The following is a 25,590-nucleotide window of genomic DNA, read 5'->3' as shown; positions in this document are numbered from 1 at the left end:
ATTATACAGAATCTGTCCTTTTTCAAAGTATATTCACAAGAATAAAGCACTGTTACATATGATCATCGTCTCAAAGGGGATTTGTCTATTACCACATCTAATATGGAAACCACAAGGTAAAAACTGACACATAGCTTTCTGTTATGTATATCAGGTTCTGAATGCTGCCAGTGTTTTACAGGCTTATAATATGCCAGTAAAGCTAGAAGAGAAATAGTAAGCTGGGAACGTATTTGCAAAATAAATAACAAAACTCATAGAAATAGTCTTTATTCCTCTTTTTCTTTTGTTTGGGGGAAGATCACAAGGGGCAGGGGTGGTCCTGGGAGTTCTGGGAAGTGAATGTGATTGGGTTGACTTATGTAAAATTTCCAAATAATTAATAAAATATTATGCTTTTTTTTTAAATCAAATGACATAAATGCAAGACGCCTTGAATGGCAGTTTTAAAAGGAAAATAATTTACTGAAAAATATTCTTGATGAGATTCAAGTCCACACAAGAGTTACCATCAGGCCTTGGGGCTGCTTCCTGTAATCCTGCCTACTAGGAAGGCTGAGGTAGGAAACATCAATTTTCTCTGTTGTCATTCTTCATAGCCACTTGAAGATGAACCTGCAGACACAGAGCTTGCAAGGTAGAGAACGATGACCATGCTTGCATCATTTGCATCTCTGCCTCCCAATATTCTGACTCTCTTTCTTTCTTCCTCTCTCTCTCTCTCTCTCTTTCCTTCTTTCTTATTTTTGTATTTTTTATTAGCTATTCTCATTTACATTTCAAATGCTATCCTCTTTCCTACTTTCCTCTCCAAAAGTCCCCTATACCCTGCTCTCCAACCCACCCATTCCTGCTTCCTGGCCCTGGCATTCCCCTGTACTGGGGCATATGATCTTCACAAGACCAAGGCCTCTCCTCCCATTGATGGCCGACTAGGCCATCCTCTGCTACATATGCAACTAGAGACACAAGCTCTGGGGTGTACTGGTTAGTTCATATTGTTGTTCCTCTTATAGGGTTGTAGACTCCTCTAGCTCCTTGGGTACTTTCTCTAGCTCCTTCATTGGGGGCCCTGTGTTCCATACAATAGATGACTGTGAGTGTCTACTTCTGTATTTGACAGGCACTGGCATAGCCTCACATGAGATAGCTATATCAGGGTCCTGTCAGCACAATCTTGTTGGCATATGCAATAGTGTCTGGTTTTGGTGGTTGTTTATGGGATGGATCCACGGGTGGGGCTGTCTCTGGATGGTTGGGATGGAAGGAAGGACCATCAGACTCCCTTTCAAGAGATAGAAGCACCTTTGAGTGAATCTTGATTGATATCACATAGAGTTCACAGAGAGGGAGACCCCTAGTGGTCTCTCTTGCAAAAGCCAGGTTTTAAGGTAGTTCATTTGTGAGCACATGTTAACCAGGAAGGCTTCTAAGACTTGATCGCTAACATCTGATAGGGTAAGGTCAAGGTGGACAGAAAGTACAGTAGTGGAAAGGAATTTTAAGGTGCTCTTGATTTCAAAAGTGTAAGACAACATTAATCTCTCTGTTGTGTGTGTGTGTGTGTGTGTGTGTGTGTGTGTGTGTGTGTGTGTATGTCTGTGTTTTCTCTTGGTGTAGAAGATTGAACATGGCCTCCTGTCTGGTAGAAAGCAAAAATTCTACCTCTAGATGATATCCACATAAGTATTCCTGTTTTAAAATGGTACCTGCAAACATTCTGTAAATGTGCTTAAGTTTAAAAAGACATAGCTGAAACCCGTATTTATTTACAATCTGGACAAAACAGTTTTCACAGAGAAAATGAGAGACATAAATATATTAGAAAATGTAAAGGCAGAGCAAGCAGGTGTAAAAACATATGTCAGTCTAAGCGTATCACAGCAAAAGGAAAAAATGCAACTCTTTTCTGCTAAGGCTTAAAAGTTCACCCACCTAAGTATCAGACACCATTTAAGAATATTTTATTATGATAATAAACAATATAAATGATATTGAGAATGTCCATGGTGATGATTAATATGTTAAAAATATGCAAAAGAATGGAGAAAAAGGAATGAGGGACAAACATGATTTTTCTAAAAGTGTAGACAGTAAGAGGGGTTATTCTGTTATTCGACAGTTTGTCTTACCTAACCTACTTCCACAGAATTCTCTTTGTTGTCATTTCAAAGAAAAATAACATCAGTGTATAAGGAAAGTATGAGGAGACAATATTCATATAACAGAACAACATCTAAGCGTTAAAGAGTCCTCATCTATATCTTTATTCTATCTGCTAAATTAATGAATATGGAAGGTAACATTTTATAAAAAAAGTATCAAAAGGGATTTATTATGATCAAGTTAAGAATGAATGTGTTTTCATCACAGTGCAGTAGGATTTATGTTGTGATTGTTTTTCAACTCTGTTGCCAATATATATTAGCCTGTTTAGAAAAAGAAAAGTCAGATTAAGTGCAAATCTGAGGTATCTTCTATACACTATGTTATGAAAATACAATTATATTATTGCTACTTAATAAAAAATCTCAATGTTTGTAGTATAATATGTTCCCTCATTCTAACTGTGTGTGTATATGTATGTGTGTGAGTGTATGTGAGTATGTGTGTGTATGTGTGTCTAAGTATGTGTTTGAGTGTATGTATATAGTATATATGTGTATGTATGTATATGTATATGTATGTATATGTATGTTTGTTTATGTATATGTGTGCTTGTGAGTATATATGTATGCATGCATGTATGAGTATATGTGTGTTTGTGCATATGTGTATGAGTACATGTGTGTATATATGTATATGTGTTAGTGCATTTATATGGTATGTGTATATGTATGCATATGTGTATGTATACGTATATGTATGTTTGTGAGTATTTATGTATGCATGCATGTTTGAGTGGTGTATATGTGCATACGTTTGTGTGTATGTGTGTGAGTGAATGTTTGTGTGTGTGTACGTATGTGTATCTATATGAGTATGTGTGTGAATTTTTGTGTATGTATTTGTTGTTTGTGAGTATATATGTATGCATGCATGTTTGAGTGGTGTGTATGTGTGTGAGTATGTGTCTGTGTGATGGCTTGTATATTCTTGGCCCAGGGAATGGCACTACTAGGAGGTGTGGTCCTGTTGGAGTAGGTGTGTCACTGTGAGTGTGGCCTTTAAGAGCCTTGTTCTAGCTGTCTAGAAGTCAGTCTTCCCCAAGTGGCCTTTAGATAAAGATGTAGAACTCTCATCTTCTGTACAATGTCTGCCTGGATGCTACAATGCTCCCACCATAATAATAATGGACTGAACATCTGGATCAATAAGCCAGCTCCAATTAAATGTTGTCCTTAGAAAAGTTGCCTTGATCATGGTATCTGTTCACAGCAGTAAAACCCTAACTAAGATGGTCTGTATATGTGTGTTTGTGAGTATATATGTATGCATGTGTGTGTGTGTGTGCGAGTGTGTGTGTGAATGAATGTGAGTGTATGTAGGTATGTATATATGTGTGAGCATGTGTCTTTGTGTACTTGTAGATTTTTTTTATTCAGAAAGGTTATCTACCATGTCACTTTGAATTCATTCAATAAAGGAAGTTTGGTTGGATTGATGACGAGAATGAGGGACTGCACATTTTTCCTACTTTGTTTTATTTTTAATACTACTAAACTCATTTTGTTCCACACAGAAACTTTTAAGAAATAGAATCCATTTTTTTCATGCCTTTTAGAATACTGGTGCCTCCTATCCAGTACATATTCCTCCCTCATGGATTTATGCCCTTTGGCTATTATTTTCCCAGGGTCAGAAACAAAACATTCCTCTGACAGCACCTTGCTCCTCCTGGTGCCTCAGTTGTCTTTCCTGCAATCAGAGTCTGCCATGATGCCTTTTTTTATATTGTTCCTACTTCTCCCCCAAGGCCCCTGAAGTTGTGTTCCTGTAACTCAATACACATTTTTCTGTTCTTGTCAACATCAATACCAACTATTCAAAATGTCAATGCTGACCAACACTTCACCAGCAATGCTCAGCACAGTTACTATTCTTCTACTTTCCTTGACATGTCTTGGATGCCATGCTACTCTCATGCTACTGATTTTCTACTGAGCCACCGACCACAACTTTGAGTCTATGGGTTCTTTCTAAATTCCCCAATCTCTTAGCTCAAACTTAGCATTGCACCTCCCCCTAGGTAAATGCAACCTTTCTGGCTGGTTCTCATGTTATCTCATACAAAACTTTGGCTGATGTCCCTCTACTCATTCTGGCTAACTGTTCCCTTAACTCCTGCACAAATCTCATCATCCTTACTCTCAAACACATTCAAAATTGACCTATTTCATCCCTCTATTGTTTGGTGTGTGTGTGTGTGTGTGTGTGTGTGTGTGTGTGTGTGATAGCCATCATTCCCTTGGAAGGATTTGGTGACCTAATTGGCCACTTTGCTTGCCCTTCCACTTATAGTCTCTCTTCTGCTCAATGGCCATGTGAAGATAAGCCCATCTGTCTCCTGGGTAAAGTCTGTTGTCAGGGCCCATTGCACTCACAGCAAGCATCTGACATTATCATGGGGCTCTCTACAACTGGCTGCTGCTTCTCCACCTCTCTGGACTCCTATCTCACTGTTGCTCCTGGTGGCATTTCTTGCTCAAGTTTACCATCCTTTGATATTCACTGAATGCTGCAGGCTCTTTCCACTCTGGGAGTTTCTCATCTCCCAGGTATTAGCATCATTCACTCCTTCCTTCCTTCAAGTATCTGCTAAAAGATCCCTTTCTCAGCAAATGTTTCCTGTTAACATAATTAAACTTAACTGTCCTTTTAAGTCCACTACTTCATTTTTTATTCTAGTTTTCTTGAAAGCATTTATCATTATTGACATCAGATACTAGACATTCATTTGTTGGTAAGCTATTTCCTTCCACACCACATTTATTACAGAAGATAAAGTATGTTTACTCTATTTCTATAGTTCTGCATCTAGAACTAACTGGTGCCTATAGTATAGTAGGTCTCATTAAAGATCTTTACAGAGGATGAATAGATCAGTGAAGGTAGATCCACACAAGCCTGGCTGAGAGAGCCAGAAGCAAATACAGAAAGCTGCAGAGGTCAGTGGCAGTTGCCTGCAAGCCAGGGAAGGGAAAGCCAGAGCAGCTGTTCACAGAGTAGATGAGGGCAGCTGGGTTAATGCCCATCATAAACATTAACTGGCCAGCTGTGAGGCAGTGTTCCAGCACACAGTGATTTTTTTTAAAAAAGTCGGGATGAGAGAAGATTCAATGTCACACCATAAATCACATGAGAGGTTACACGTTCCAGCTGTGAAAATATTTCTATCTCTGTACCATGCAGAAGAGAACTCCAGTGAAGAATGCTGGGGCTCCCACAGGCACCCAGTCTTCATGGCCACACTTCCCAGCCCCATTGTTTTCCAGAGTTCAGTGTTTCCTTCACAGAACCCTCATATCTCTCCTTGCTAGTCTGGCTCATGCTCTGTTCTCCTTAGATGCCACATGAGCTCTTTCAACATTCACACACACACACACACACACACACACACACACACACACACTCAGCCCCTTCCCACATCAGGTGCTAACCTACTGATGAGCCCAAGCACATCTGCTTTGTCTCAGCGAGTTCACTGTATCCCTTCCCACTATCCGTTTATTATCTCAGCAATCTTACCCATTCTCTCCGGGAGTCTTAGCAGTCCTCCAGCATCAGAGGCTTTCAGGCAGCATACTGTACATGTGAGGAAATTATCTCCTCTAGTTTACATAGATTTGGTAGTACCTTTTGAAAATGTCATTTTTCCATGTGAAGAGGCCCTAATGCATGATCCCTGCATAGACAATAGACAGTCACAAGCATGCCATTCGACTGTGCAACTTAACTCCTGGGTGAAGCACGTGTGAGATCCAATTATCATTAGAAAGAAGAAGGAGGGAAAGAGGAAGACAGAGAGGGAGGTTGGAATAAAGAAGCAATGAAGGGAAGTAGATAGGACTTTGAGTTTTCACAGCCTTCTACAAATCACAGGAGGACTTTTAGGGTTAAGTTCTTAATTACAGAAAAGAAGATACCACTATAAGAAATATGGATTTTTTTAAAAAATAAATTAACTTTTTCTTTTTATTTTTTGGGTGTTTAGAAACAAGAGCAGGGGCACACAGGAATAAGAAGCAATTTAAAAAGCATTAGGTTTTTAAATGCTAAGTATAATGAAATTCCTGTTTGATTTCCCTTAGTACATGCATTGTAGCAGAACAATCCTATCTGTGAGACAGTCCTGTGAAGCTGTAATCAACCTTTGTCCCCTACTCCTCATTACTCAAAGTAGATGAAATATTGTCATCAGGCATATAACAGTGACACATGGCAATTCTCCTATCTGGAATATTGTTCAATATTTTATTACCCAATTGAAAGAACTATGCAAAAGACTGCCTACAGCATCGTGTTTTATAGTTTAAGGGCAATTTTCGAAAAATACAACAAATCTATATAGAGAGACGGTTTACAGCTCCTATCTATCTATCATTCACTTATGCCAAATCAATTTCCTGTTCAGAATAGAGAGAGGGCGTGATGCGGGAGCAATGTTTCAAACCTAAAACTGTGTATAATATTTAACAGCCAGTTACATCTACAAGCTGAGATATTCTTTAACATGTACAATGAGGTGTCATTCTTCAAAGAAAATTGTCTCCTCAAATCTTTCTATATTTCAATAGAGGTTGGCGGCTGCAGTAAAACATTATTTTCTAACTGCCTCTGAGATTTCTGGCTCTCTAAGAATATGAACACTATAGCATAAAGTACGATCAATAGCTCTTGTAGTTCCTCTTAGATGTACTTGTGTTTAAATAAAGAGCACACCAATTTAGTTTAGTGGAGTTCCAGTATGCTGCCTATGATGGAGAAGATATGCCCTTTGGGTTCAGTCCAGGAGTGTAAGAGGAGCAAAGATGGATAGTACCTATTTTGTAAGAATGCAGTAAGGCACAATGGGTCTTTGCTGCTTTAATTTTAGAAATTGCCATATTTATATAATCCATCTTTGAGAATCGATTTAGTTTAAAAAATTACTTGAGAAATTTTAAACTGAATTTGTTGGCTTTAAAAATGTTACCAAATCTAACCTGAACTCAAAATGTTTACATGCAAAATGATTGGGAGCTTAGAGAGGGCATAGCCAGGCAGGGAGATACCCCATTTGATATAACCTGAGGTCCTCTATAACCTTAACATCTAAAAGTCTTCAGAAATGACCGAGTCTAAATGTTACTATATAAGCCAAGTGTTAACAATAATACAGATAAGGTAGGTATGCTAACTCAATGTTGTAATCCCACCCCTTGTTAAGTCAAATCAGGAGTAGCAGGAGTTTGAAACCAGCTTGGTTAAATATCAAGTTTCAGACCAAGATGGACTACATTGTGCAACTATCTAAAAATATAAAAGTAAAAGTAAAAAACCACCAATAACCAAGAACAAAATAATAAGAAAAGAATAATGAACCACTTTATCGGAAATAAAATAGGACAGACAGGCAACATTACAAATGTGAGTCAAATATTTGACTCTGGACTGCAGACGATAGGAATCTCAGCTTGAAGTTGGCTTTTGCTTGAGGAACTACTGAATATGTTGTGATGGGCAAGCCAAGAAGTAAGGAGTTACAAGATCCAGGAGCCACTGGAATAAGCATCTACCCACAAGATGCAGGGTTTGTTGCTTCCAATGATGAGGAAAAGGGAGCCACAGAGGGATGTTCTGAAGATCTGTAACTTCTGTCTCCTTGTGGGCAGAGGCTTTGTTCTTGGAAACTGCCACCAAATATTCAATTTTCAGCTTAGTGTTAACCAAAAACTAAGTAGCTCAATAGAACTTAAACATCTTCTCTAGAAATTATGAGTCTAAAGTCTCTGGAAACCATGTTGTTCTGGATCCCAGAATCAGGAAAATAGAGGATAGTTTGTGGAATATTTGTGATATGTAGTATAAGTAAGAGTCAATCGCCTTATTATCCCACAAGTTATCCACTCACTCTTGAGACACCCTCACTTCATAGAATGTTCTCCATTAATTTGGGGCATAGAGTGGATAATAATAGTCATAAAGTTAGACTGATGATATTAACTAAAGGAAAGAGTCTTCAAGGGTAATTGAGTAATGAAGAAAACTGATGAAAATAGCTGTTAAACAAGACTAATGACTTACATTTACAGACAACATATACACTGTGAATTCTCTTCATTGTCTAGGAAATTATTGGTCATCAGGAAACACACAGAAGGAAATTCTTGGAGGGGATGAAAAAGAAAACGACATTAAAACGGCAAGTAGACTATTTTCTCACATAGAACTTATTCACTTAGGACAAACAGAATGAAAAAAATTGACTTTTGGCACTCTGGATTATTCTCATGTAAAGTTACTTAAAGATAATCATAATGGATTTTTTCACTACCTAATGATAATATAAAATATGTCCCACAAATAAAAGTTCAGAACTTGTGTCCACAGGGCTAGCATTAGAAAATTAGCAACTTAAAATAAAGACTAATATTAGCAGATAACAGTAACCATGGAGATACAATTATTTTTCTGGTAATATAAAGTAGAAAAACTACTTATTAAATACCAACTGTGCACACTACAAATTGGATTGTTATAATAATACCAATACAAATTAAACTAAGCAGGCCTTAAAATATAAACATGGATTTACTAGCTCTTTCTGTGGAGTGTAATTATACCATTTACGTCAGCCCAAACCCAAACTCCCAGGGTAGTTGCTGATAAGATGGCACATTATTCAACATTTCAGTCTGAGCAAGTATTTCAGAATTTAATTATGAGTTTGAAGTTGTGCAACAGTCAGATTTCCATCCACCATCCAATTGTAAATTCTGAAGTGCCTTAGATCCACATGTTGAAACAAATGATTTAAAAAAAAATGTGTTTAGAACTACTCTAAACAAAAGTGCATTAGTAATTAATTTACAGCTATAAACACAGTTAAGCAATTAGCTTGTTATTAGCCATGAGTGCATGTTATAGGAATATAGGAACAGTTATTTGTATGGGCAGCATTTTAAGTAGTCCTGAAAATGATAGGAGGCTTTCAAAGTAGAAGTGTTTGAGCACAGAGACTGAAGCTGGAGTCCATCTTTAACCATATAGCAGGGAACTTTGTTTATAACCTCACATGGATTATATCATAGCCATAAGAGGGTCACCCCTAAACTCTCTATTAGGTGTAAATATGTATATGTACATGTTCATGTATGGATGTGTGTGTGTGTGAGTGTGTGTGTGTGTGTGTGTGTGTGTAGGCGTCCCTTGGTTTTGCACATTCCAATGTTGTGCACATGTCTCTTGGTCTTGGTGGGGAATTCATGCATGGCTGAATAAAGCCGCTCCAGGGAAACAGAGCAGAGCCTTGATCCTGGAGTGGGACAAAATCACCATCCTCATCCTCATCCAGCAAAAAGTACTTGATAACTGTTTAAGCACTGGACACTCATAGTAATAATTTATCTTCAATTTAATCTTTGTTTTATTTTTGCATAATTTATGAAATACCCATGCTTGGAATGAGCAGATATAGTCTTTGTTCTCTTGGAGATTAGTTTTTCATAAGCACAGTTTATATTTCCACCTGAGATTGAGATATATATTGTTTCTTAATAATTTTAATATGCCATAATTTGATCTTTTTGTAAAATGAAATCATACATATATTGAGAAGGATCATGGGAATACATCCTTCCCTAAGGAGCAGCTAAACATTGTTAATAAGAGTAATTGTTGTTTGATGTTATCATAGTGGAGAATTCTGTGTTGAACTTTCATAAAGTCTTTACTATAGACAACTTTCTGGTATTTTGTGTTCATGGACTTTTTAATGGATCCTTCCTATATTCTTAACCAGATGGCCCTCATGTCCTCCTGACCTCTGTGAGCATGCACTGGATGTCTTGAGAAAGCTGAACTGCAGCTACCACTGATTGATATCAAAGTGGCCAAGTGCCAGGCCAACACCTCTAAAGTGATGAGCTTCAAAGCTAGGAACCTATAGCCATAGTTTCTAGCCTCTAATGTTCAGAGTTACAATAACCTAGTCCATAGTACTTGAGTCTATAAGCCTCAGTACATAAGCCTTTGGCACCCATGGACCCAAGTCTTTCAACCCCAGAAGATCTATTCCTCATCTATGCAGGACTTGTATGTGAACCCAAAGATCTCCAGTAGCTGACTGGCAATAGTATTTCATGTTTTCATTTTCACATTTGCCACCATCGTATACATCTTATATTGGCACACAGATAAACAGAATACTTATCATATAAATTATACATGTAAGGAAGAGACATTGAGTGTGGAAGCACTTGGGATCTCAAGGTGAACAAGGCACATTCCCTACATTTCTAGAGCTGGAAACCCTAACGTGAGTACATCAGAGGGATGATATAATTGTCACACACAAAGGACAAAAAGGTAAGAAGTTCACACTGAGAACCTCAGCTGCATGGGGGACACCAGGCTTGGCTGGAGGAAGGTAATGCCTGGGATGGGGCCAGGAGATAGTGTAGGGGGCTAAGTAGTAATTGAAGGTAAAAGGAAGGCAGTAACAGCCTGTGGTGATAAATGCACTTGACATGTGGGTGGCACCTAGTCACTGGCTCATGCCTAAGTTTCTCCTGAGGTAGAACAGCAGAAGGAGAACTGGCTTAGGAAGATATTTCAGCCTTACAACCACAGAATGAATGTGAACACACAGCCATTGAAAACTTGATGTCTGAAAGTAGAAAATCAACAAATTTTACATATCTGTGTGTTTGTGAATGAGTGATGTTCATATGAAAATTCCAAAGGGGGGAGAGAGAGAGAGGTGGGGAAGAGAGAGAGGTGGGAGACAGAGAGGTGGAAGAGAGCGAGCGAGAGAGAGAGAGAGAGAGAGCTGTTGTTATGTAGAGCTTTGGGATTGTCACTCCAGCTTCAATACTGGGTCAGGGTCATCTGATCAGACATAGAGAGACAAATGGTAGAAGGAGGTCATGAAGATGGCATGCAGGTCCAAGTGGACGAGGAATCAGACTCAGACTGGAGTTTGAGGATTCAAATGAGGACTCCAGGAGAAACATCACAGCAGAGATAAGGAGCCAGAGGAAGGAAGTCCTGTCAGCTAAGGGTATTTATTGCAGGATGTCAGGTGGGAAACTATTAGAGAGGGGTCTATATGGACAGAGACACATTTCCTGAGACACTTCTGTCTTCCTCACTAATCCCTCAGGTCATTCTGTTACCCAATCAGGGAGCAAAGGAGGAAAATGAACTTTCTTCCTTCTAATTCCTGAACTCACCTACTTCTCAGTCACACCCACTTGCCATTTGCAGACACATCTAGACTTTCAGTCAGTTATCTCCTCCCTCCTAACAGCTCCATGTATTTTCCCCACTGGTTGTTTGTGTGTCATCTTGTTTTCATATTCATGCAAGATGGATATCTCTCTTCTTTGGACTTTGAGCTATAGTGTACTTCTTTCTTGGTCTTCTCTGACACATATTTGCTATGTTATCTATTCCTAATCCATGTCCTCCAGACCTTTCCCCAAATCTATGAATGTTTTCAAGCTTCAATTACTCTACTGAGACTAGGCTTGGTGCACTCAGTTATACCTATTCAACTAATAAGCAGAGTACATTTTCTGTCTTTAAACACCTACAAAAATGTGATGATGCCACACAAACTGTTTTTAAATTTTTTTACCTCCATAAATTTTACAAAACTATATCTCTACTTATTAGCCAAATAACTTCTGGTATCTCCTAAAGAAACAAACAAACCCACCCAGGATGTAGACAATTGAGTATGGAAATTTCTGTTGCATAAAAAGCAAAAGCCTCTCTTTCCTCCCTCCCTTTCTCTGTCTCTCTATTTATATCTGTCTCTCACTGTATGTGTGTGTGTGTGTGTGTGTGTGTGTGTGTGTGTATTTCCAGATAGGGTTTCCTTTTGTAGCCCTGGCTGTCTTAAAACTCCCACAGTAAACCAGGCTGGCCTCAAACTCAGCAATACTGCCTCTGGCTCCCTAGGGGTGGGCTTAAAGGTGTGTGCCAACACCTCTGGGCACAATAGCCTTTTCCACTTCATTGGAGCAATCTAAATAATTTTCCCATGCTACCTCTATATCAAGTCTTTCCCAAAGGAAGATGTTTTGGCCCCATAGCTTTCACCATTTCCCACAGACTTAGTTAATCGCTCCTGACCATCAGCAGTTTACTTTTAAGAACCGCATTAGTAATATCCACAGCCCTTCTCTTCAGTGGAGTTATTACTATCTCCCTAGGTTTGCAAGGAAAATGAAAGCAATGCTTCTAGAGAAACAACTTGTAAAAGCATCAACAGGATTGGACTGTTCTGCTTAAGGAAATTTGAGGCTCTGAGAAGACATCTGATATATGTGGACCAACCCCACACAAATACTGAGAGGCAGAACTGGCATTTGAGACATACTACTTTATATTTGAAGAGAAGGATTATTCTTTTGATACCAGACTTGCAATACTTGTTCTCTAAACTTTTTTTTACTTGTACTGTGGAATCACATTATATTATATATTATCTACAACTTTTAAATATAAAGTTTCAAATATATATATATATATATATATATATATATATATATATATATGGAGAAAGAGAGAGAGAGAGAGAGAGAGAGAGAGAGAGAGAGAGAGAGAGAATATGATGGGTAGCTCTTGATATCTGTTAAGTTGGTTTTAATGCTAACTCTGAAGTCACTAAAATAATATTCAAATGCAGGCTCTCTCACAGTGTGTATATGTCATGAGCTCATTTTGTATTAATAATTTATGCCACATTTTATTTTTCTTCTGTATCAGCGAGTCCTCACTGGTCTATACCCAGTGCTCTCAACTTATTGTGATGCATTTTGTGGTATGTAAGATTAGCTACTGGATGGCATTGATTTCTTTTTCCTTAAATGCCTTTCATGTGTGCTCCTTCTAATCCACCCCTGCTATTACTATTCTAGTGTTAGCTTCCAAATTCCTTCTTGGCATAATTTCAAAGGCTCCACGAGCTCCCATCTTTCCTACTTTCAGTTCCAGTTTTCTTTTCTTTTTTTTTTTTTTCATATCCTCCCAGGAAACAGAAGACTTGAAGAGCTCCTTGATTTTAATTGACTGCAGTAGTTTTTACATCACTTCCTACATACCCGGATTAAAACCGAGTTATTTAGTTTTTGTTTTAGTCACATCTTTACAGCCTAGTTGGCCTTAAAAGATACTGTTTTGAGGCCTACTCATCTGCTTGAATTCAGAATTTCAGTAGAACTGAGGTTTGACACACCACCGTGGAATTTACAGACACTGGCACAGGTGTGAGCTTCTTGCTCAGTTGCTTCCACCTGGAATGCGCATTGAGGTTTGATTTTCATTTAGAAATGTACACACAAAAAATGCACAAATCTATCTCCTTCTGCTACAGTCCTGAGAGGGAGCCCTGGATAAACAGAAACAAATGCCTCAACCTTACTTGCACCAGTGCTATCTCCTTCTGCTACAGTCCTGAGAGGGAGCCCTGGATAAACAGAAACAAATGCCTCAACCTTACTTGCACCAGTGCTAAGGGATATCAGGGATGCACTGCTACTTAAAGGGATGGGATTTAACTCTGCACAAAAGACATGTAATCCTATTACATGTACATAGTTTCTTACAGACTTTGAAATGTATATCGGCATTCCTGAAGGGAACATAGTTCTGTAAGAAAATTATATGGCTGGGAGAGAAACTTCTCACTCCGAGTTTTAAAAGCAAATGACTGCATCCAGCAGTTGGAGTTTCTTTTATCCATCTTCAACACCAGCATCCATTTCATTAGTAAAATGTCTTCTGAGGATATGGGTGAAATGAACGTGGGGGAAGAGCTACTCTGTTCTTAGAATCATAGCTTATTATATTAAAAGCAGAAGGGCTAGTGCAAGGAGATATTACTGAAGCAACAGTTAGTTAACACCGTGTAACTAAAGCATTCTGCCTCAGGTTGCCCATCTCCTTTAATATTTATATTAAATTTATCACAAAGTTTTAAAATATGCATATTTTACCTGCAGCCACCACAAAAAGCCACAGAGATAATCCTACCCTGAAACACACAAAGGAAATGAAAAAATGCCTCCAAGAGCCATGACTCACTTCTATTAAAATTCAATCTCTACCATGAAGTGAGCACTCCACTGTCAAAACCAAAGCCTATGGCATTAGCAAGCCCATCCTTCTGTCACGCTCATGGGGTATTTTAATTTTGAGAGTTGTCATACACTGTCAATTTAATTTCTACAGTTTACTCTGGTAACCCTTATTTTCATACTTTCAGCAATTATCTTTAAAAGAGAGATCTTTCTAAAAAATGACTCTTTAGAGCTGGAGAGATGGATCCGTGGTTAAGAGAACTTGCTGCTCTTACAGAGGACCCAGGTTTAGTTCAAAGCATCCACTGGTGGCTTATTATGGTCTGTAACTCCAGTTTCAGGAGATCCAACTACCTCTTCTGGCTTCCCGAGCAACAGGCACAAAGATAGTGCAACTACATACATGCAGGCCAAACACTTGTACAATAAATTATTAAATAAATACATTTTTAAATGGTTTGTATACTCTTATGATACTTCTAATGAATATTTTGGTACCTGGAACTGAGCAATGAATTAAACTGATAAAGAGCATGTGCATTCTAATAGAACATTCTGGCACTGTTTTATTTATGTTAGAGGTGCTTAGTTTTCTTTACATATGTTTTGACCAAACAGGGAAGGCTGATTTTGAACTTGTTCTCCTTTTGCCTCATTCTCCTGTGTTGGAGTTATAGCCATGCACAACTATGTCAGACTTACAAATATTCTTTAATAAGATGTATACTGAAGCCTGACCACTTTTTCCTATATGATTAACAAGGTTATCAAAACAACTTCACCAAAGATATTGACACTAGTATGTCAGATAAGCATTTACTTATTACTTACATACATCAGATACCCTAGTGTATTGAGCTGGTAAGTAGAGTCATGCCCTCCCTTCTGTAAAGAGCATGTGAAGATTTGAGTTAGTGTATAAGGACCAGATTAAGCCCTGATTGAATGTGTTGTGAATGTGAGGATGACCATGCCAAGGCCCACAGTGTCTTAGACACATGAGAATGGCAAAGGTTTCCCCTGGTGTGAATGTTGACACTCCTGAAATTGAAGACTACAGCATCTGCCAGTATGCTAACAGTGTGGAATGCTTTGCTATAAGACCTCCTATCTGGATCAGCTAACCCACAATAAACCAATGTCCTCTATTCAGATGTATAAAACAAATGTGCTGAGTTTCCAGGCTGCTGCTGGTACATCTTCATCAGAGCACCAGGCCCAGCTTTTCTGTATGGCATTTTTGTGTCTGTCCTTTCTTCATTGTCTCATTACCTTAATCAGGTTTCCAGGACCCAAAGCTGTGCAAGGTAGCCACATCCTTCCATAAATGCACAGAAAAACATATAGATTTTTCAACCTCTTACAAATATTATATTGGTTTCCTGGGATGGGTCCCAGTGGCTCCCCCTCCCTGATTTCCAATTCCTACAGCCAAAGATGACAGAGCTTGTTTCAGTCTAAGTCAAGAAATACCCTGAGAAAACCACTCTATATTTCTTCCCAGAAAATACAGTCCTTCCTCCTACAACAACAAACACAAAGCAAATGAAATGACTAAGGCAAAAATGACAGATATCTCTGACTACAGGTCATAATTATTGTAGTCCCCCTCCCCACCCCATCCCCATGTGCCTATTAAAAATATCCTTCTGGTTGTGATCTATATAAGTGAACAGGCAGAACTAACCTTTGTAATAACAGGATACTTCTATTTGGGAAATAAGAATGCAAATGCAAAGATTTATAAATTTGTTCCTTTTCTCCACTTTTGAGGAAATATGTCTACCATGGGAGAGAAAGCATGAGTGGCTGATGGCTGTGCTCTAGATCTTGAGTGTTTCCAAAGGCTCCACTGTAAAGGCTTGACTTCTGGCCTTTGACACTAGGGGGAGGTAGTGTGACCTTTATGTCGAGGTGACCTTTATGAGGAGGGAAGTAGAGAAAGGGGGGCTGATCTCTGAAGTTGCACTCCAGACAAAAAGATGCTAAAATCCCAGTTCTCCCCCTGTGTATCTGTTTTTTGGTTCCCACTGTTGTGGAGCTGAGCAGGCTCCACAACCACATGTGCCTGCTGTGACATGCTACCGCACCACACTTCCAAAAGCAATGGCTCAACTAACTGACCATGAACCCGAGTCCTCAAAAGTCGAGCCAATATACTTTTCTCCCTCCTTTAAGTAGATTTTTCCAAGGCATCCTGCCACGGTGTCAGCAGCTAACACTCAGATCAACAGTTTTGACATGTGATCGACAAGCTAGGCTGTCTGTATAATTTCAGTACTCGTTCAAGTACACAGTCTGTATCTTTCCAGACTGTGTATTTGTGCTGTATTTTTATGTTTTCTAGATCTAGGTGGTTGATAAACTAATGGTGAATAGTGATCTGTATCTCTCCCTTTCTTTCTAAGAAAACAATGTCTCTTAAGACAAAAATGGTTACTCAAAGGAATGAAGTACTCAGACTTACAAGTAGCTTGTTCTGAATCTAGTTTATGTAAATTATTGATTGACCCTGGTGCTTTATGAATGTAGACTTTACAGAATATGATTTGTATAAGCTGAAAATTTACAAATTCAACCACAAGTGAAAGACTCTAGAAAGAAATTTGATTATGAAAAATTATGACATTGAGCATACCTTGCCAAAATAATAGACCTATAGATGTACACATGCAGCATATATATTTCCATCTTTGGAAGCCAATTATTATTACCATAATACAATTACAATTTTACAGCATACTGTTTCTATAACTTTTCCTACATATTCCTTACTGTGCCCTTTCTTTAAAAGTAAAGGTAACACAGATTTTTTTTTCTTATACTGGATTATTTCATGCCTTTTTTTATTGGATATTTTCTTTATTTACATTTCAAATGTTATTCCCTTTCCCAATCTTCCCCTCCTGGAAACCCCCATCCCATCCTTCTTTTCCCTGCTTCTATGAGGGCGTTCCTCCACTCACCACATATTCCCACCTCCCCATCCCCACCTTTTTAAAAGTAGAAAAACACCTTAAGTTTTAGGAGATTCTTTTAAAGGCAAAGCAAACAGATTCCCTTAACCTGTTGTGTGAGAAATCTAAACTAATTAAGAAAGAACAAAAAGATTTGATAATGGTTAGAGACCTGCCTTCTTCATTTCTCATAAACATTATTCAGTGAAAGTAAACTGAAAAAGAGTTCAGGCACTTCAAGACATCAAGAGCATCTTAGACACAAAAAGGTAATCCTCTATCTCCTGTTTCATCTCCATCATAGTGCTACAGTGTTGTCCCTCTGATAAAAGGGAGCACTTGACGTTTGATAAATGAGGTGCAGTCCAAAAGTAAAACATCTGGATTCTTTTAAGCCAGCTTTAAAGGAGTGTGGACAGTAAAATTAAAATTACTCCATAAATAATGTCACACTTCGAGAAATTTCAGGACCCTTTTTTTTCCTTTGTATTACTAAAATGTTTACCTCTTTAAACAGTGATTTAAAATAAAAAAGAAAATGTATAGTTCTTTCTTCTATAGTATCATCTGTCACAATATTGGGATTGTATTCTTTCTTTATTCAAATTAAGCATAATTAACTGGGTAAAAATGTCTGACTCTCTATGAAGCAGAGTGTATCTTATACAATAGAACCAGAATTCTCACTACTCTGGAGAAGGTACTGATATTTTGCTATTGCGGTAATTCTGCCTGCTCTTTTTTTTTTTTTTTTTTTTAATTCTTCCATGATCAGAAGAGAATAACATAAATGAGTTTTAAGTATATACCAATTGAACAAGTTAACAACATAAACACAATAAAATAAAGCAATGGATCTTTATATTTCCAGAACTATAATTATTGGAAATATTGAACATGAAGGACTGAAACATAAATAGTGGTTAAGGTACACATCTAAGTCTATTGCTGAGTTAATCCAAAAAAAGGCCAAAGGGAACTGAAGTCATGGATCTGTCTGGTAGGCAGGGGTTAGAATTCTCTTTCTCCTTTTAGGGTTTCTGTCAAATCTCACAGAAATCCAGGTTTCCTCTTTCAAGACTTCTTAGAAAACAGATATAAATAAACCTAACCTTTGTTCTATAGCAGTTTTTATCAACTTTCTTAATGTTGCAACCCTTTAATACAGTTCCTCATATTATGGTGCCCACAGATTGTGAACGGCTTTTGTAGACAGTCTCAAAAGTTGCACACTAGAAGAAATGACTGCAAAGCTCATTCCAGTGTTTGAGATTGAACTATACAGGAGCAAACCTGCCCAGCATAAGGTCCCAGCAAGGTGAATTGCATTTCTAAAACATCATTGAATGCCAAGAGGGAAGTGTGACCCATGAGAATTTACTGAATGGTCTAAGCTCATACTCCCTTTCAGCTACAGGGGATCCATAGAGAAAAGATGGAAGCTTTCCAAATATAGAGTCTCTATCAAACTGGATGTTACATACACAGACATAACCTTTACAAGGGAGTTCAATGTCACTGAAAACCACAGCGAATCCCCACAGACATGCCTCCTTGCAGGGATAGAACAGGATCATCAGAGTGAAATTAGCACATGTGACAGTAGAAGTAGTAGGTGAGTGTTTCCCTGGATAGCATATTGCTAAACTGTGGGATGCTTTAGTCTTGGACTTGCCCCTCACCCTTTCTCTTTTCCTGGCAAAATGGCCTCCCTTTGGGGGAAGATTCCCAGTTTTCCACTTCACTCATATTATGCCTCTGGAGATGAGATACAGTTAAGTAAACTTTAGGGTATTTTGTTTTCTGCAGATACTTTCATCTTACTGTGATAAATGATGTAGACTAAGCCCCCATTCACCAACCTCTGAAAAATTGGTTTGTTCCCTTTCACTTGTCAAAGCTGATGCTTGATAACCCCTGTATTTGGAGATAGGCTTGCAACTTCCTTTGGAAGACTGGGGACCAGATCATTCTCTCATTTCTCTCAATGATGGGCCTCACATAAGTTCTTTAATCATTTTGACTTTATTCAACCAAGAGATATAGTTGCCCAAAAAGGCATTTTTTCTTGGATTACTCATTTGATAATTTTTCCATATGTTTGTTTTATTTTTCTTGAACTCTAGAAGTTTGGTGTGCAACTTCTTGTATTGTCTTTCTGGTTAATTCCTTCCGATGCCTTTCTTTATTTGTTTTCTCTCATATTCGAGGCCTTTTCAAAAACTCAGTATTTTTCTATTAATTATATAATACTAATTTATACTAATAATACTAATATACTACTACTACTAATATTTAAAGTGTTTTATGGGCATTAAGGGAATGTTGCCTGGTGAACATTCAAGAATATCCAATGTGCAACATCTGACAATATTAATTTCTAAATGTCACTATCTGTAAGTCAGGCAAAGAAACCCAAGCTTTTTCTAGGGATAGTTGTGTAAATGGAGCTAGAAGGGCATTATTACTGCCCACAAAAGCAAGATGAACAGAAGGGACAGTCAATCCATTTTTAGAATAAAGTATTTTCCATCAAGTCCCATGTAGTTTGTCCTTGTATTAGAAATGAAACAAAAAAATGGAACAGACCAAATCACTGGGTGCTCCTCATAGATTTGCTGTCTTTCTTAGAGGTACTTAATAAACCATCCTTTACTTCAGACACAGAAGCCTATCACAATGACATTTAGAAGTTTTAATACTCTTTCTGTGCATATTACACACACAGTAAATATATAGACACACATGCTTAAACCCAGGATCATTAGGATTAGTCAACTCACTCAGTTATGTTTTCATTCATATATTTAATCAGCACATAAACATGCAATGTAAACAAAGTACAATGTGTACTTTCAGATCTAATTTTGGCATCTCCTCAACATCTTGGCTGATATTCAACACACATTCATAATATAGACATTGAGGTCAGTTATAATTGAGATATATTTATTATTATTTATTTTTGCTTTACTACTGAGGTGCAGTGAAAGGTTATGTTTAAATGATGATATTTAGCTAACAACACTTACTAATGCCAAGAGTAAATTTAGTGATAAGAATAAATATAAATAGCTCAATCCAGAAATATTACAACTTTCCCAAATATGAACAACCAAGTACAGAGAAACATCACGTTAAATCACACATGAACCCTGCTTACCTCTTGTCTGCAGCCCCTTCCCACATGCCTCACTGGTGCCTGTTCTCCCCTGCCTGATAGACTCTGGAACCAGGATACAGGAGCTCCATTTCTGCGGCTTCCACCTGAGACCACAAGGAAGAAGAAAACAGTATGTTTAGCACAACACATATGTGGAAGACATACTTGCAACACTTGACACAGAGATGCAGAAATAGAAAAGACAAGAGTTCAATTAACCCAGATTTGAAACAAAGCATGTCTGGTTCTGTAAGCCTTGTCAACTGCCCATGGAGGTGAAGTCATGGATCCCAGAGAAGGATCTACTACTTCTACTTTTCTAGACTGGTATAATTTCTAACAACCTTCTAAAGCCTTATCTTTATACCCATGCATAAATGTATCTCTTACTCTTCAAGAAAGAATTTCTTTCTGTAGCAGATTGGGAATATTAGAGAAATCCACAGTAGCTCAAAATAAAAAGAAAAGCAGACCATAGGGTGTCCAACTTCAACATACATCTACAATGTAACCTCTACACATACAGCTCAACACCATGAAAGAGTAGACAGAGGATTTTAAGAGTTAGAGAAAACCTGAGATTCCACCTCACATCAGTCAGAATGGCTAAGATCAAACACTCAGCTGACAGCAGATGCTGGCGAGGATGTGGAGAAAGAGGAACACTCCTCCATTGCTGGTGGTATTGCAAGCTTGTACAACCACTCTGGAAATCAGATTGGCAGTTCCTCAGAAAATTGGACATAGTACTACCTGAGGGCCCAGCTCTACTACTCCTGGGCATATATATATTCAGAAGATGCTCCAACATAAAACAAAGACACAGGGTTCACTGTGTTCATAGAGGCCATATTTATAATAGCCAGAAGGTGGAAAGAACCCAGATCTCCTTCAACAAGGAAAGGGTATAGAAAATATGGTACATTTACTACTTAGTTATTAAAAACAATGAATTGATGAAATTCTTATGCAATTGGATGGAACTAGAAAATATCATCCTGAGTAAGGTAACCCAATCACAAAAGAACACACATAGTATGTACTCACTGATAATTGGATATTAGACAAGAAGCTCAGAATATCCAAGATGCAATTTACAGGACACATGAAGCTCAAGAAGAAGGAAAACCAAAGTGTGGATACTTTGTTCCTTCCTTGAATGGGGAACAAAATACCCATGGAAGGAGTTACAGAGACAAAGTGTGGAGCAGAGACGAAAGGAAAGGTCATCCAGAGATTGCCCTACCTGGGGATCCATCCCACAAAAAACCACCAAGCCCAGGCAACAAGTGGTTGCTGATGGATGCCTGATATAACTATCTCCTAAGAAGCACTACCAGTGCCTGAAAAATACAGAGGGGATGCTCTCAACCAACCATTGGACTGAACACAGGGTCCCCAATGAAGGAGTTAGAGAAAGGACCAAAGGAGTTTAAGGGGTTTATGGCCCCATAGGAGAAACAACAATATTAACCAACCAGTACACATAGAGGGCTTGTTCTCCAGCTGAGTATGTAGCAGAGGATGGACTTGTTGATCATTAATGAGAGCAGATGCCCTTGGTCCTGTGAAGGCTCTATGCACCTGTGTAGGGGAATGCCAGGGCCAGGAAGCAGGAGTGGGTGGGTTGGTGAGCAGGGAAAGAGGGGAGGGGATTAGGGGGTTTTGGGAGGGGAAACTAGGAAAGGGGATACCATTTGAAATGTAAATAAAGAAAATAGCTAATAAAAATATCTTTTAAAAAAGAGAAAGAAACACAGTGGACAAAGTTAGAAGGCAGTGAATTATTGTAAAGGCAAGAATAAAATCTAAAACTACACATACTAAAAGAAAAGAGAGAGAGAATCATGACAACTGCATTGCAAAAATAACTTTTATATATGACAGGGAAGCTGCACTTAAGAAATTTCATAAAATGTGACAGCCTCAAGAAGACTTGCATAATGACAACATCAGTTGGCATGATAATACAAATCTAAGACATCTCAAAGTCGTAATCCTATATGAAGAACTCAAGGCAATTAATGGCTGTTGAAAGAGAGAGAATAATTCTTCTACAGATATAAATATCATGACAGTTTGTCAAAAACCAAATAATCAGCCTTGGGCTGGTGAGATGGCTCAGTGGGTAAGAGCACCCGACTGCTCTTCCGAAGGTCCAGAGTTCAAATCCCAGCAACCACATGGTGGCTCACAACCATCTGTAAAGAGATCTGACTCCCACTTCTGGAGTGTCTGAAGACAGCTACAGTGTACTTACATATAATCAATAAATAAATCTTTAAAAAAAAATAATCAGCCTTAAACAGATATATGTATGAAAAATATATATGTATGTGTCTATATATGTGTGGATATATAGGTACACATGCATATATATATATATATATATATATATATCAGTATATAAATGTATGTGTGTCTATATGCATGTATACATACACACATATGTGTGTATATATATATATATATATATATATATATATATGCATGTGCACATGTATATACATGTGTTACAATAAATAAATAAATAAATAAATAACATAGAATTCCCTCTAGCCAGTGCTGGAACAGTAGCAGTTGACTGTTGCCTTCCCTCGACAATCCAGATTTATGGATTAAAGCTGTGATTCTACTGAGAGTTTGAATATTTCATTTGTGAATCTTAGTTTATATTTTAAAAAACAACAAAAAGAACCTCAATATACATAGATCACTCTGTTTATTTACAACCATTTAAAAATAAATATAAAGAAGAAAGGAGAATAATCCTTGCATTTTACCAAAACATAAAAGATTCAAAGTCTGAACATCTGAAATTTTAGGGTGCCAATTTTAGGGTTTTTGCTTCTGCTCTTTAAAAAAACATACGGTACTTCCAGGATTCAGATATAATTCTACCATTTCCACCAGTCATGGAATAAAATGCAAAAGATGACTCTAGGGACAGACCTTACCCCCAAGTTCATCTTAGAGAAGAGGAATGCATGTGATAGGATGAGATTTCAGGACTTGCTTTTCTCTGAGGAAATGGTCTCTGAGGAAGTCACCTGGCTTCTCTCTGGTTACCTTCCTCAAATTAATAAAGTGTCTGTTTTTGTCCCACAGAGGATGGCTTTTGTTTTTGTTTGTTTGGTTTTTTGTTTTTTTGTTTTTTGGGTTTTTTTTTTGTTTTTTCGAGACAGGGTTTCTCTGTGTAGCCCTGGCTGTCCTGGAACTCACTTTGTAGACCAGGCTGGCCTCAAACTCAGAAATCCGCCTGCCTCTGACTCCCAAGTGCTGGGATTAAAGGTGTGAGCCTCCACCGCCCGGCGGCTGGTTTTTGTTCTTAAAATTATTTCTGCACAGTATTCCAGAAAACTCAAGGGCCAAATTCTAAGAATGCTTTTTGTTCTTTTAGTTCCTGTGCTTTTATGATCTGTTTCATATAAGCCAAGAAGTCTGATAAAGCAGGAACTATTTTATTCACTAGGCCACACCTTATGAACTCCTTATAAAAATATGACCAGTAAATAAAAATATTACTAGTTACCTTCCAATGGCTTCTTTAATAAGAATGACTAAGAATTTTGGTTGAAAATCAGGAAACAGAAATTGAAAGCATGTCGTGATTAAATAAATCAACAATATTAACTTCTAACAATATTATTAACAATAATAAATTAACTTCATTTATACATAAATTCCCTCAAAATAGTCACATCCACAATATATGAGGTGGTTTTGGGCTCAAATCCCACCTTTTGAATCATTATGTATTATTCATTATGATGTATTTGGATTCCTTAAGGTAAGTTATCATAGGTGTCTCAGACCAACATGAAACCAGGGTATTCACTCCTGGTAGTGTGCTGTGTAGACAGAATGAGAAGATGGAAGGAGATTTTAGAGTTTTAGTGTTTGATAAGCTATCAAGTTTGAGATGAATCACTAGGATTCATTCAGAGTGAGTGGTAGCCTGAGACTGGATCATTGCGGTTACTTGCTCCTTGGTTCTTGGTTACTTCTCACCATCAATTCTGCATAGAGATTAATGTCATAATGTTGTCTTCTCTTTCATCTGTAATTTAATGTACTGGATGATGTAGGACAACCTAGGTGGGCATTTCAATTCTGTTCTAATTTGGTGAATTTGGATATGTGCCCTTAAGTCAGCTAAGAGAATGAACTAGAAGATAACAATAAAACAAAAAAACGCCTAAACTTGTATTTTTAGGATAACTTCATGCAGAACACCAGTGAAGAGGAATCAAAATCTAAATGGAACCTTAGTGATCAACATTACAAGATTGTTGTTGTTGTTGTTGTTGTTGCTGTTGTTGTTGCAGCAATCGGAGAGTTGTGTTAATTTGTTCTCAGTTTGAGGTGCACAGCATAGAGTAGGTTGTGGATACAGTAGAACTGATTTCTGGGGAAATGGCAGGAGGTAAATAAGAAAAATCCGTTCAAACATAAAGGGTTAAATTGAAGTGCTACCAAATAGCAACGATTGAGGAAAACCAAATGCCACCAGTGGTTTCTGAGATTTCTGCTGATTACAGTGACTCTGGGTTTATTAAAATGTCTGATAATATTTCATTTGGCTGAGGTTTTTACTTGGCTACTTTCCTCAAATGCGCTTTTCTGGACATGGAAGTTTCAATATTTACCCAAAGCCCAAGTGGGTGATTACCAACAGTGATTTCACCATGGCCCCATGGTTATGAGAGCAAAGAGCTGTCTAGACCTGATCGCAGTCATTATCTGCATCCCCCCCAAGCTGTCCATCACTGATGATGGCGTGAAGCATGGGCAGAACAGTAGGGCTGAACTTCTTTCTCAGTGGCGCACTTAACTTGTACCTAAAATGAGCTCTTTTTGGAAAAACAATAAGACTACATTATTCCTGAATAAATATCCCTTAAGACTCACAGCTCTAAGACACAGTTTCTAAAATGATCAGGATAAAACATTAGATAATTTTGCAAAATACGTTTTTGAGTGAGTTGGTAAAACTATATGATTTTTAAACCATGAGCTATTATCTTAAATCATTGACTTCATTTAAACTAAGATTATTTAAAAGCACTGTTATCATTGAATTTCAAACTTGCAAATTCAAAAAGAATAGAAGGTTAAGACTTGAAAATAAAACTTGGATATGGTTTCATAAACAGTACTTTCCAATTTCTAAAAGGGAGAGAATTAAAGGTTTAAGTGTTACCCCTGTTCTCTTATTAAAAAGAGTGGAGTTGGCAAT

General features: G+C 37.8%; 1 protein-coding gene across 1 annotated transcript in view; it reads right to left on the bottom strand.

Annotated features, from left to right (window-relative positions):
• Window positions 1-25,590, bottom strand: part of Thsd7b (thrombospondin type 1 domain containing 7B) — a 938,083-nt gene that overhangs the window by 380,356 nt on the left and 532,137 nt on the right. Inside the window, exon 12 of the mRNA XM_085840847.1 lies at window positions 20,352-20,455. Within this exon, the coding sequence (XP_085696973.1) occupies window positions 20,352-20,455 (104 nt within the window). The remainder of the gene's footprint in view (window positions 1-20,351; window positions 20,456-25,590) is intronic.

Source organism: Mus caroli, unplaced genomic scaffold (genome assembly GCF_978045245.1).
Source record: "Mus caroli unplaced genomic scaffold, Mus_caroli_1 scaffold_1, whole genome shotgun sequence".
NCBI lineage: Eukaryota > Metazoa > Chordata > Mammalia > Rodentia > Muridae > Mus > Mus caroli.
The sequence above is the reverse complement of the archived record's forward strand: the minus strand, read 5'-3'. Positions and strand labels throughout refer to the sequence as shown.